The following is a 14,756-nucleotide window of genomic DNA, read 5'->3' on the forward strand; positions in this document are numbered from 1 at the left end:
TCTTTGTTTTCCAATTTCAACATATGCTTCACTGTTTAGTTCTTAGGTTTTTTTAAATGTTAGTTTCTTCAATTAAATATCAGTTTCATCATGTGAATGTATTTTTCATGTTATGTTTGTGTTAAGTTCTATGTATGTAATGTTTCTTCACATGATCCTGTAATTTCCCTGTTTAAATCTTAGAGAAGACAACTGAACTTTGTTGGTTAGCCATTTGGGTTAGACCCTGTTGAGCTCAAAACATTTAGGTTAGTAACATTCCAAAGGTTCACTGGCTTGTGATTAGTGGTGCTTTAAACAGACCATTAATGCTAGGAGTTAGTGATAATCTAAGGGATTCACAAAGCCATATTAGTTAGAGACCTAGACCCTAAATGACCTGTGATTGCCTATGCTTTAATCAGATAGGCAATGCTAGGGGTTATCCAAGGACTTTAGGTAGTTAACTAGCCACATGACAGGGATGTAACCAAGGTGAACTAGCTAGGTGAAGGAGAATTCTCATCCATCTCCATACACTTCATTCCCATCCACAATTTCTCTCCCATGTTCTGTTTTGGTTAAGTTTTTCTTATTCATTGCCACTGATTTTTCTTTGTTCCTTTGCCACTGTCATTCACTGCTTCTTTGGTTTACTGTCACTTGTTTCTTCACTTCAATACACATCCAAGTCTCTGTGGTTCGACCCGTACTTGCACATTTGCCACTTTCGACACTGTGCACTTGCGGTTATAATTTCTGTGACTCTTTTAGAGAGACACCAAGTTTTTGGCACCACTGCCGGGGATCGAACCCGGGTCACCCGCGTGACAGGCGGGAATAATTTGTAGGACCTTTTAGAAGCCTACCAAGTTTTTGGCGCCGCTGCCGGGGACTTGGCTGTTGTTTTGTTGAAGTTTTTCTTGTATCTTAGTTTGCTGTTTTTGCATAACTTGCTGTGCATCTTACTGTTTTGCATTGCATCTTAGGTTAACTGCATATTAGTGTAACTTGCATTAGCATCTTGGATATTGCATATTAGTTTGCATCTTAGTTTGCATATCACTGCTGTATTGATCCCTCATTGCTTCTTTTTCAAGAGAAACTTACTTCTCTTTTTGAGCCAACAGGTGTTGTTGCTGCTGCTGCTTCCTGTTGCTGCTGCCAGCCTCTGCTGTTGTGCTGTTGCTGCTGGGCTTGCCACTTGCTGCTGCTGGTGCTGAGCCTCTGGTGCTCTTGCTGTTGTTGCTGCAGCTGTGCTGCTACTTTCTTCTTCTCCCTGCTGCTGCTGCTACTTCTTCCTGCTGCTGCTGGTGCTTGGGCCATTGCTACAGCCAGCCTCTGGTGCTGCTGTTGTTTTCCTTCTGCTATTGTTGAGTTGCTGGTCTGAGCTTGTTGCTGAGAGCCAAAGCCCAACTGGGCCTCTCCAACAAAAGTTTAGGAAGATCCAAAGCCCAACTGGGCTTGTGCAATTTATGAAAAGGGATAAAAGCCCAACTGGGCTTCCCTCCAAAAAGGTAAGCCTAAACCTAAACCCAAATTTTTTGGGCTTGTAATTTTTTTGGTTTGTATTGTTATTCTCTTTTGGGCTTGTAATTGTAATTATCTTTTTGGGCATGTAATAATTATTTTAATTTTATTTCTTTTATTTTTTTTTATTTGGGATTGTAATAATTTTAGTTTTATTTTTATTTTCTTTTTTTTTTGTGGGTTTGTAATAATTATTTTTATTTTTATTTCTTTCTTTATTTGGGCTTGTAATTTAGTTGTTTGTTAGGCTTGTAGTTTCTTTTAAACTAAAATTTGGGCTTCAAAACCCAACACAAAAAAAAAAAATTGCTCCTAATCTCAAAAACCAAATTTTTGCTCCCAAATTAAACCAAATTTTTATCATCTCCCTTTAAAAAAAAAAAAAAAAAATCAAATTATGGGCCTTACTTTTTGTGATTTGTGTGATTATTTCATAAAACAAAGACATGTCTGGATTTTGGTCTGCCTCTGGGAATAAATCTATTAGAGATGCTTACGGGCAAGATTCACCTTATAAGCCTCCCACAGACCATGATGTCAATAGTTACAGGGATTATAATTATGGACCTTTTCAAGGTCATGAGCCTCAATATGCAAACCCGTATAACTTTTCACCCATGTATCAACCTAGCCAACCTAATATGCATGTTTGTACCTTTTGTGGTGGTTTAGACCACCCTGATGAATATTGCTATGTTTTGCATGAATTTAGGAAATCTAGGGGATACCATGAAAATCCAAATTATGAAATGCCCACAAATTGTGAGGCTGGTAGTCATTGGGACCATAATCAACCTTTCGAAGGTTGCGATCAATATTTTGTAAACCCTAATGACCATGCACACATGTACCATTCACCACAATTTGAACATGAAGAATTTTGTACTCCCATGAATTTAGACTCCACCGTAGAAGCTCTCAGACTCGGTGAGCAAAATTCTGATAGAACTATATCACGCATTCAGGCGAAGTTAGATCAGATTTTGCTTCAACTACAAAAGGAGGAAATTCATGAGGAAATGCATGTTGTCCCTAATGAAATGTCCAGTCCCATTCATATAAATGATATTGAATATGAACCTGATTTAGAGGAACATGAATCGACTAAGGACACCACCACTTTTAATGAGGATCAATATGCATGTTACCATGATGATGATTATGATGATAATGATATGTTAGAAGAACATGTTTTTGCTGAAAATATTGTGGAACCTTTTGGTTCAATAACATATGGCTTCTCAGCCTCAACCTTCATGAATGTTGTTTCTTCTGATACTCATTGTAATTCATATGATTTTGATTCTAATATGGGGCTTGTACAATTCTTCTGTGAAGATGAACATGACATAGGAATAGTTGAATCATGATACTGATTTAGGTCTTGATGTTTTTTTCAATGAATGTGAGCATGTTTTACCTGTTTCTGATTTAGGGAAAGTATGTGTTGGTACTATTGATCGTACCCATGAAAATAATTTAGATGTACCCACTTTCTTACCTAAATCTCAAATCGAGATTATTCCACCCAACCTAGATTTGGTTTGCAACAAAAATTTTAAACCAACTTTTCTGAAAATTCCCAATCTAGGATTGGAACTGTGTGCCTCCCAAGTCTTCTTGGACTATTTTGCTTCAAAATCTAACACTTTTAAAGAGCCACAGTTGGAATGCATTTCTTTGCCCATCCTGAAAACAGTCCATTATGAGTTAGACCTTTTGAATCCTGAACCCCTAAAATTAAAAGATTTTGTGCTTAAAAGTAAACCTGTTGAACAATTTAGGTTTAGGGTTGATTCATTCGGTTTTTCACTCTCACTCCCATTTAAGTCCAATTTTAGTGTTTTGAAACTTTCTATGTTTCAACACTTTGTCTTTTGGGTTGATCCTCAACTCTTTAGACTTTATGTATATAGTGAATTTTTTGTACATAATCTGGTAGGTAGTTTTTAGTTTCTTTTTCTTTATATCTTACTACCCCATGGCGATCGCGGCTGAAATACGTTGGATTCTAACCATGAATAATGGAGTTCGTTTATTTCTTTCGTCAAATCGGGTATTCTCCTTCCTTTCTCTCAAAACTCAACATGTTTTTCCGATATGTCCAAGTTATGAATATGTTTATCTTTAGAAACATTGAGGACAATGTTTAGTTTAGGTTTAGGGGTGAAAAGTAGGTACCACGATATCATGCTATAATCGAAAAATTGAACTCTTCCTTTTTGAAAAAAAAAAAAAAAATTAAATTAAAAAAAAAAAAATTAAAAAAACATAAAAATGGAGCTCATTTACCTTGAAATGTTGACTCTTGTGCAAATATGTATTTTTATTAGGAGTCTTAGTCTAGATATTTAGGCACCCTGATTCTAGCACAATTCACATAGTGATAAGAAACTTGCACGCGCACGATCTACCAATACATGTATAGCCTCATCCTTGAGGTGTTCTATCGGAAGTTTTAGTTGCCAATCACTTTAGAATACTGAACGAAACTTGACTAGCTTGTTCTTTGGTTGGTTGGGATAGAAGGTGGAGGTTACATTAAGAAAGACAACCATCGAATTTAACTGGGTGCATCAAAAAGGGCTACCTCTTGCTAAGTGTCATGTAATTTTTATTCCTTTCTCTCTATGTATCAAAAGAGTTACCATGTTGTAAATTCCATTCACAAAAAAAAAAAAAAAAAAAAAAAATCAAGTATATATCAATTCTATCCTCTCTTGTTCCAAAAATAAAAGAGATAGTCAATGTAAATAAGAGTCATGTAAAGAGTCATTTTGTTGTTTCATTGTAATAAGCAAGGAGGGTGTATGCCATTGATGTACAACGCGAGTAATTGTGAAATACCTCCAACTCATTCACAATTTTCGTAAAGTCCGGACAGCTAGCTAGATTTCGACCTCGGTTCTTAGCCTGAGAAACTATCTCTTGGTGATTAGTAGTCATAACATCCGATCTTTCTTTACACATGTGTAGATACACTTTACACTCTTATCACATGTCTTTATTTGTTATCAGTGCTAGGATTGTGCCTTTGATAGCTAGATTGACATCTCCATTTTGCTGTGAGCTTAAACTGACTTGCACATATCACATTTGATGGAATCTGAGCTTATATTTTGACCTAGAACTTTGTAGGTACGTTCTAAGCAAACCTTCACGAGACTTCACTCGTCCACTAGGGACACTTAGTGGTTTAAAAGGCTTAGTGCATACGCTAAATGCATTCGAGAGACCAGCGACAGTGGTATAGGTAGGATTTCCTTAGTTTTGTTTTACTTGAGGACAAGTAAAATTCAGGTTTGGGGGTATTTGATGAGTGCTAAAAAGTGCATATTTCTATATATTTTTCTTGGCATTTAACTCATCTTTTGTGCATTAATTCTACATTTTATCCCATATTCTGTATTTTCTTTGTTTTCAAGAATAAATATTTTTATTAATTAATTTTGCATTTTTAGGTAATAAATAAAGTTTGGATGAATAGCGGAGCGGAAAAGAGCAGAAAAGCGGTGAAAAGCCGGGAGGAATTACACAAGGAAGCCGCGAAGAATGTTGTGCACAAGACCAAAAGGCTAGAAGTGGGCTTGAAGAGGAAGAATTGTTCTTAAAGAAGATATGGGCTTGGCATACCCAATGCCCAAAACCCTCACCCAAGTCCATTTCCTATATCCATACATGTTTCCCTTTCTAGCCGTCAGATTGGATCATCTCAGCATCCTACGGTCGCAGCATCGCCATTACATCAAAGTCTGAAGCTCCTGTCTAACACTACAGCACCTAACTCCATCTTGAGCCGTCAGTTTCGTTGTATCAGGCATCCAACGGTCGCTCATGATCTGTCTCCATCTCGCCGTTAGATCCGTCCCAAGATATTATCCCACGGCTCAGCTTCGCAAGACATCAAGATTTGCTGTACCCGCCTCACACTCGAACAACCTAACCCTATACCATCCCAACCAAACACCCCCTACTCCAAAAATATCGAACCCATCCTCTTCTCCCCCCTTCTGTGCACAGTGACGCCATCACCACCACCTGCTCCGTCTGCCACCACCACATCCACCACCAAAGCCATCATGGCTCCTACCAACCCTAAACCCCATCATTACTACCACTTTCACCTACTTTATAGCCTTCTAATCTATCAATTTCACGCCTCACCGATATCAGAAACCCTAGAGGTGAAATTGGTAGATTAGGTTGGAATAGAGTTGCAATTAGAGCATGGGAAAAGCAGGAGAAGAAGAGAAGGAAGCATGGGTCGAGACTATTGAGATGAAATCAGAGAGTTAGGTGAGTGAATTTCGTTTTTGGTGAAACCCTAATTTTTGGGGATTTTGATTTTTTTGAGCTCGCATGTATAAATTGAAGCTTTGGGTGTTGTTATTAGGTATGCCTGGACTAGCCAGTGTGTCAATTAGGTTTAGTTTTAGATTTCTTTGTTTTCCAATTTCAACTTATGCTTCACTGTTTAGTTCTTAGGTTTTGTTTAAATGTTAGTTTCTTCAATTAAATATCAGTTTCATCATGTGAATGTATTTTCATGTTATGTTTGTGTTAAGTTCTATGTATGTAATGTTTCTTCACATGATCCTGTAATTTCCCTGTTTAAATCTTAGAGAAGACAACTGAACTTTGTTGGTTAGCCATTTGGGTTAGACCCTGTTGAGCTCAAAACATTTAGGTTAGTAACATTCCAAAGGTTCACTGGCTTGTGATTAGTGGTGCTTTAAACAGACCATTAATGCTAGGAGTTAGTGATAATCTAAGGGATTCACAAAGCCATATTAGTTAGAGACCTAGACCCTAAATGACCTGTGATTGCCTATGCTTTAATCAGATAGGCAATGCTAGGGGTTATCCAAGGACTTTAGGTAGTTAACTAGCCACATGACAGGGATGTAACCAAGGTGAACTAGCTAGGTGAAGGAGAATTCTCATTCATCTCCATACACTTCATTCCCATCCACAATTTCTCTCCCATGTTCTGTTTTGGTTAAGTTTTTCTTATTCATTGCCACTGATTTTTCTTTGTTCCTTTGCCACTGTCATTCACTGCTTCTTTGGTTTACTGTCACTTGTTTCTTCACTTCAATACACACCCAAGTCTCTGTGGTTCGACCCGTACTTGCAAATTTGCCACTTTCGACACCGTGCACTTGCGGTTATAATTTCTGTGACTCTTTTAGAGAGACACCACTCTGATACCAATTGAAAAAGCGGGGGTCTAACAATACCACCCAATATTTCGCTTAGCAATATGTATGGACAAACTCGAATATACTTTTAAGAGAATCAACAAGACTCAATCAATTAAAAGTATATCAACGAGTTTATATCTCTTTATTGATTTGATTTACTCAAGAAGGAACTGCGAGTTCTAATCAAATACAAGGAATAACTTGGATGGTACCAAAGACCAATATCCAAGGATCAATCAATGATAATCAACAACCAAAGGTTGGGTTATTCTAATTGATGATATAAACGCACAACCTGTATTATCTCAATTATAAAGATAAAACAATATAATGCGGAAATTGAAATAACACAGACACTAGATATTTTGTTAACGAGGAAACCGCAAATGCAGAAAAAACCCGGGACCTAGTACAGATTGAATACACACTGTATTAAGCCGCTACAAGACACTAGCATACTCCAAGCTAACTTCGGACTAGACTATAGTTGAACCCCAATCAGTCTCTGTTGATACATGAAAATAATTAATCCTAGAAACAGCATCCCCTTAACGGATCAAGGGTTCCCCTTTAGGAATAAGGGAAACTTGGGGAGTAGGCCTAACCCATTAAGATTGAAGTCTTAGTCCATACAAGAACATGCTAAGGAGGTTTGTCTTTGGATAAAAGAGAAATCCCTTTAGGGTTTGATATTAACTAAAGAAGAGGAAAATGGTAGTTTAGTAATATGTTAATCTTATGGGTGTTTATCCATAAGAGGGATACTATAAAAGGAAAGGAGGGTACACTTTTTGAGATCATCATTAATTCCTCATTACTTCTACCTATCTACCTTCTCCCTGGAGTACTTTGATAGACACATTTTTGTGTCTAATTTGATCTCAATACTATATATTGTTGGCACTCGATTTTGTACGAATTTTGTTATTTTATGTATTTATAGGTATTTTTTGGAAATAAATATTTTTGGAAAATTCGGCTCGAAAAGTTGATTTTGGCACCCGGAGGACACGTGTTATTCGGACTCTCGCTTTTGGATAAGGGGTAACCTAATTACTAAGGGGCACCCCCAGGACACCTCTTCTTCATTTGAATTTCGATTTTGGCGGGAAAAATATTCATAACACAGGAGAATTTTCGATCGAAGAAATGAAGTAGTTGTAGGTCGATTCAATGGCTGAATTTTGGCAGAAAGATGTGATTTAGCCTAAGGAAGATAGTTTGGGTGTCGAATTTGATCGGAATTGGCTGGAAATATCGATTTGATTCTCGAGCTCAAAACAGAGCTACACGGAGTGAACACGACCTGTACACGGTGTTGTGTGTGTTTTGGTTGTGCATGGAAGTGTTTTGGAGGAGTTGGATGACTTATGAGGCATGTATAAGGCTAAAAGAGCGTGCAGGATCAAATTTTACGTGTGTAGAAGCCAAAAATGGAAATTATTGTTAAATATGGGCAGCGAGCAATGACGGGATTAATGGGAGATTATACGGTGTTATGGTCGGATATTTTTGTTCTAAAACACTATAAATACAAGGCTAAAGAGTTGAGAAGGGTTGGAGAGTCTTTGGGATAGTTTAGGAGTCGAGAAGAATCAATACAAGAGTACACAGCGAAAAGCTTCCTGCTGGTGCAAGGAAGAACACGAAGAAGATTAGACAGTAAGAGAAAGTCGTTGAAAAGTGTCGCTTAAGTGCGACAGTTTCCAATTCCTTTCTCGCGACTTAGGAACAACAGCACTTCTGTTGTATCGTTTGTTTTGAACGCTTTATATGCGTCGCAAACACTGTTGTAAACCGTTTTTCTCCATTTTCTCTTGATTGTAAACAACTTTTGAGTATCAATGAATCAATTTGAGAGGTTTTTCATCATGAGTAGCTAAACCCAATCCCAGGGGTGACGGAGGAAGCCGTTCTTCCAAAAGTTATGTGGTAAAATTTATTTAAATTTATTTATGCAACTCTTTTATGATTAATTGCACCGAATAAATATGGAGTAAATGATTTTTATTAATCAATTGTGTTTTCTCTTGATGGAGTATGCTTAGTAAATTGCTTTTGATACTTCATGCTCGCGATTAACAATGGATGTTTTCAAAATCTAATTTAGGCAATGATTAGAATCACAATTTCCTTTTATTGGAGTTATATTGTCTAGAATTGCATGATAAGAACTGTTATTGAATCACATAAATTTTGGTGGATGGTGGAATCCTGACCCCCAGTAAAAATTCTCTCCCATATTTTGTTAATATTGTGCATATAATTTTATTTATTTAAATCTAGAAAAAAGTTACCTTCACAAGTTCGAAAGAACCTAGTTTTTACCACTATCTACAACAACATTTGAAAATACATCATACTTTCTGTGATTAGGGCTAGTTCCTCCTTCCCGAATTTTACCCATCAACACTGTGACCACAGTGGGAGGTTCTTAGCTTCTTTTCCAGCATGATACTCCCAAGTGTGAGCCAAGAAGTACCAGCGAGCGGAGCAATACCTAACCCGAATGGTGTTTTCGTAGAAGACGTGCATGAGCGATAATGAGATACACTTCCAAGCGGTAGTCATGACACCCATAGTACAAGGAGCAGGAGCATCCAAAAATGCAGGAACACTCCAAAAGAAAGGAGAATCGCCTAAAGAGAAAGCCGCGGCAGATACCAGCGACCAAGAGATGTACGAGTAACAAGAGGAATTAGATGCATCCATTAAGAAGCAACAAGAGCTACGGGGACGACTGAAGCGAGCAAGAGAACAAGGCACGGTAACAACTAAAACTTCCAACACAAAGAACACAGTTTCGAGCATGACAGAGGATGTGATCGCCAAATATCTAGAGGAAAATTATCGAGTAACAAAACACAACGCCTACGATTTATTAGAGCCATTGTACCCTACGAAGGTTGCTGATTACTCTTATCCTGAAGATTACATATCACCAAAATTCAAGACGTATGGAGGAAAGGGAAATGCCCGCGAGCATGTGAGTCATTTCATCAACGATGAATGCATATGCTCAGGATGAAAGCCTTTGTATGAGGGAATTTCCTAAGTCACTTACAAACAATGCTTTTACCTGGTATGATAATTTGAAACCCGGAAGTATCAGTTGATTTCCCTCTATGATACAACTCTTTTTGAAGAAGTTTTATTCCGCCCAGAGGAGAGTCACATCAATAGATTTGGGAAGATACACCCAGCGGGTTGGAGAAGAAATTGGGAAGTTCATCACTCGCTTCCGGGATTTCATACTTGAATGTCACGAGGACATCCTAGAAGAGCGCTTGGTGGAAATTAATATTCGAGGAATTGATGCAATCTTCCGGCTAAGTTTGACAAATTTCAAATTCCAAACTTTCGTTGATGTAAAAGAGGTTGCGGCCCGGATATCAGACTGCGCGGACGTTATGAACTCCGGAGCAGGTGGACACAACTGGAAAACACATTCCGTCAATGCTGCATCAAATGATCAGGGAGGTGACAGAGGAAAAGCTACTGCTTTTGGCCCTTATCGGAGAGGACAGTCGAGCAGGAGAGATGGAAGAGAGGACGGAGGAAGACCAAATCCGCCACCACCACTACCATGCAGCGGGGAGCAGGTAGTAGGACTTCTTGAGCAATGGATAGCTAATAAAGAAGATACTCTTCCACATGTGGCTACAGAACCTACCGCGACAGATAAGTTGCATGAGCAATATTGCTATTATCACCGAAAAGTCCATCATCCAACCGTGGAATGTTTCTATCTACGTTATATAGTACAGAGGAAACGAGCCAAAGGCGAACTGAAAATAGGAGAACAAAGAATTCATAAATATCCTCTCCCTCAACATCAAGTCATGATGATTTCTCATGAGCCCGCAGAAGAGGAAACCTGGCGACCATGGGAAGACGAGAAAGATGAGGAAGCGTATGAGGCGACTGAGACGACCATCTTTTCAGATACAACCGGAGTTGCCAGCAAATTATCCCAAACGGTCTTGACCCATCAATTCTTTGATTCTCTTGGTTTCAGCAAGGATCAAATTCGCGAAGCATCTAAAGCTATCGCATCAATCGCGTCCATAAAGGCGTATAACCCGTTGCCACGGGAATCTATCACCTTTACTAACGAAGATATATGCTATCCAGGAGAGCACCTACGGCCCTTGTACCTCACAGCCCATATCAACAAGCATCCCCTCAAGCGAGCTTTCATAGATGGCGGAGCATCCCTTAACATGATTTCCCTGCATATGCTGGAGTCTTTAGGAGTATCAAGAGCGTCAATCAAAACAGGTGCAACAACTGTAAGGGGATTTGGAAGACAGACTCAAACGGCAATAGGAATAGTACATCTGATGATGAAGATTGGACCTATCAGAGCGCTTACCCCTTTTTATATGCTCGAAGATGATACCACCTTTCATGTATTGTTGGGCCGAGGATGGCTCTTGAATCATAAAGTAGTCGCGTCTACATATCACATGTGTGTCAAGACTAACATTGGAGGAAAACAATTCCGGATTCCATCTACGAACAATCTGTTTGGTTCGGAGGAGGCCTATATGGCAGATGCAGTTTTCTATACACAACCTATCGTAGACCAATGAGAACATTGATGAGTGCCTAATATTGTATATATTTATCCCTTTTTGTTGGCATTTTAACTCATCTTTTGTGCATTAATTCTACATTTTATCCCATATTCTGTATTTTCATTGTTTTCAAGAATAAATATTTTTCTTACTTAATTTTTCATTTTTAGGTAATAAATAAAGTTCGGATGAATAGCGGAGCGAAAAGAGCAGAAAAGTAGTGAAAAGCCGGGAGGAATCACACAAGAAAGCCGCGAAGAACGTTGTGCACAAAACCAAGAGGCTAGGAATGGTCTTGAAGAAGAAGAATTATCCTTAAAGAAGATATGGTCTTGGCATACCCAAGGCCCAAAACCCTTACCCAAACCCATTTTCTCTATCCAAGCCCGTCTCGGATTTCAGCCGTCAGATCGAAGCATTTCAGCATCCTACGACCCAGATCGCATAACATCTTCACTCGCTGCAACTGCCCAACACCCTAACATCCGAACCCTATACCCCCTAGCCAAACAGCTCCCTACCCTAACCCCCATCGACACCATCTTCCCCCCCTCTCTGCAACAGTACCACCATCTTCTCCCCAAATCACTCCACCATCTTCTCCCCAAATCACTCTACCACCACCACACCTAAACCCATCATTACCATCACGTCCAATCTCTTTATCAACCACTGATTTCTCCAATTTCTCATCTTTCTTCTCACTGAAACCCTAGGTGAGAAATTGGGGATATAAGTGATGTTAAAGCAACAATTGGAGCAGGAGATGAACGAGGAGAAGTAATTGGAGAGTGGGTCGACGAGATGGAGTGAGTATCTCATCAAAATTAGGTAAACCAAATTTACCTAATTTTCTGTTTTTGGGGAAAAGGGGTTGTGAACCCTAAACTGATAATTGGGGGGTATAAATTGGTATTATGTGGTGTGTGTGAAGGACATGGTGTATCTCTCTGGATTAGCCAGTAGAGAATTGAGACAATTTTTATTTTATGCAATTCCAATTTCAGTCTTCTTATGCAATTAACAGTTGATTGTTATGTTATGTTTGAATTATTTCTGTATGATGAATGCTTGTGTTTGTAACATGTTGAGCATGAGCTAAGTAGCACTAAGCTAAGGCTCTGTTGAAGCCTTGTGTACTGTCAATTGACAGGTTGCTAGGATAGTTCTCCTGATGTATGTTTTGATTGAGCAAATGGGAGATACCAATGCTCATAGTGCCTGTGATTGGATGTGCTGTCAAAAGACAGCCAATGCTAGGGGCAAACTATTGAGCAATTTAGTATTCTTCTATTTCTAGATGTATGCATAGGATCAAACTCAACCTAGAAACATGTTGTTTGATTAGGACACAAGGTGGATCCTAAGCCTTGGCTTAACCACCAATCCCTTTGCAGTCACCTCTATTCAGTTCTATTTTGCTTCCTGATCATTTATTCTCCTTGCATGTTTTTCTTGTTTAAATTCCTGCAATTTGTAGCTGTTTCAGTGCACAATCCTCACCTTGCCCTTGTCTTATAGCCTTGGTTCCCTGCTATTGTTATTCTGTTGTGCTGCTTTGTTGTGTAACTGTTTTAGTTCTTTGAATCTGCCACATTACCTTGCTTTGCTCACTGCCATAGTGCCCTGTCTCCATTGTTAGCTTAGGTTTCTCTCTAGTTTGCTCCCACTCCCTGTGGACTTTCCCCTGCTTACCTTCTATATCATAACTTGGCCTTGTATACTTGCAAGCTTCTGTGCTTCTTTGCCTGTCACACCAAGTTTTTGGCGCCGCTGCCGGGGAGTGGTGCTGCCATCTGCTGATTTCCTTTGATGTCTTTCATCTACCACTGCATAATCTGCTGAAAGTGCATCTTACCTTGCTGTGCTTGAAGCTGTCTCCTGATATCATTGCACTCTTGTTCACTTGCAGGTGCCACTGAGTTGCTGCTGCTGTTGCTGCTGTTGCTGAGTTGCTGCAGAGCTGTGTTGCTAGGCCACCTGCTGCTGTTGCTGCTGCTGTAGCTGCTGTTGCTGCTGCTAAGCCAAAGCCTGCTGCTGCCAAGCCAAAGCAACTGGGCTGCTACCTGCTGCTGCTGGGCTCTGCCTTCTACTGGTGGGCTTCGTTGCTGTTGCTTCTGCTGGGCCTGTGTTGCTGAGTCACTTCAACTGTTACTGGGCTCGTCCAACTGAGGTGGGCTTCGTTGCTGTTGCTTCTGCTGGGCTGCTAAACCCAACTGTTGTTGCTGGGCTTGAGCGTGAGCTGCTTAGGACGATCCTAAAGCCCAACTGGGCTGTGCAACTAAAGGGAACAAAAGCCTAACTGGGCTTCCCTCCTTAACCAAGTAAGCCTAAACCATGAGTAACCCACTTGGGCCCTATTAAATATTCAATTTGGGTATGTAATAATTAATTTATTTTTAATTTGGGCTTGTAATAATTTTTTTTTTTTTTTTATTTTTATTTTCTTTTTCTTTTATTTTCTTTTATTTTTCTTTTATGGGCTTGTAATTATTATAATTGTTTTTATTTTCTTTTATGAGTTGTGCTAAGTTGTGCTAATTTATGCTAGGTTTAGTTCAAAATTTTTTCCAAAGCCCAATTTTAAACCAAAAAACCAAAATCCCTTGTTAGTCCAACACCCATTCAAAACCAAATCTTCGTAACCCTTGTGGGCCAAAACTGTTTCCGATTGCTCTGACTAAAATGTTAGTTAAGGTACCTACTAGGACATGATTGTGACCTACAGAGACCAAACAAACAGACTTGTTAGAATTAACCCAGACGAATCTATCGAAATTCTAAGTTCTGAGGTAGACAATCCAGATCAACCAGAAACAATGGGAGAACCCCGTACCCTCAAGGATTATATGTACCCAACTAGAGCCAGTCAACCTTCTTGTATTGTGCTACCCGAGGCTAATGGCCATTATGAGCTGAAATCAAGCACAATACAGATGCTTCCTATTTTTAGAGGTGTTGAGAATGAAAACCCGTACCACCACGTGAGAGAATTCGAGGAAATTTGTGGAATTCTGCGTTTCACTCAAATGTCCGACGAAACCCTGAAGTTAAGGCTTTTTCCTTTCTCCCTGAAAGATAAGGCAAAGGCCTGGCTCTATGCTTTACAGCCTCAATCCATCATGACATGGGATGACCTCATAAAGGAGTTTTTCAAAAAGTTTTTCCCGAACCACAAGACTGCGACAATTCGTCAAAGTCTGAATAGCTTTGTGCAATTAGAGGGTGAAACCTTAGCTAGATACCTGGAGAGATTCAATGAATTATTGCTCCAATGTCCCCATCATGGTTTTGAAAAATGGAGACTTGTGCAAATTTTGTATGAGGGTCTAGATGTGTCCACCCGAACAACGGTTGAGTCGATGTGTAATGGTCTATTCGTAGACAAAACTGCTGATGCGTCTTGGGACTTCTTGATTGAAGTAGCTGAAAAGACGCAACAGTGGGAATCCATCCGTGAAAC

At 39.3% G+C, this 14,756-nt stretch overlaps 1 protein-coding gene across 1 annotated transcript; it reads left to right on the forward strand.

The window, feature by feature from the left end:
• Positions 1 to 9,522: 9,522 nt before the first annotated feature.
• Positions 9,523 to 11,308, forward strand: LOC113296137. The gene is made up of 2 exons (XM_026544467.1): positions 9,523 to 9,699; positions 9,878 to 11,308. The coding sequence occupies exons 1-2, from the start codon at positions 9,523 to 9,525 to the stop codon at positions 11,306 to 11,308; spliced, it is 1,608 nt and encodes a 535-aa protein (XP_026400252.1).
• Positions 11,309 to 14,756: the final 3,448 nt, after the last annotated feature.

This window comes from Papaver somniferum, chromosome 7, assembly GCF_003573695.1.
Source record: "Papaver somniferum cultivar HN1 chromosome 7, ASM357369v1, whole genome shotgun sequence".
Lineage (NCBI taxonomy): Eukaryota > Viridiplantae > Streptophyta > Magnoliopsida > Ranunculales > Papaveraceae > Papaver > Papaver somniferum.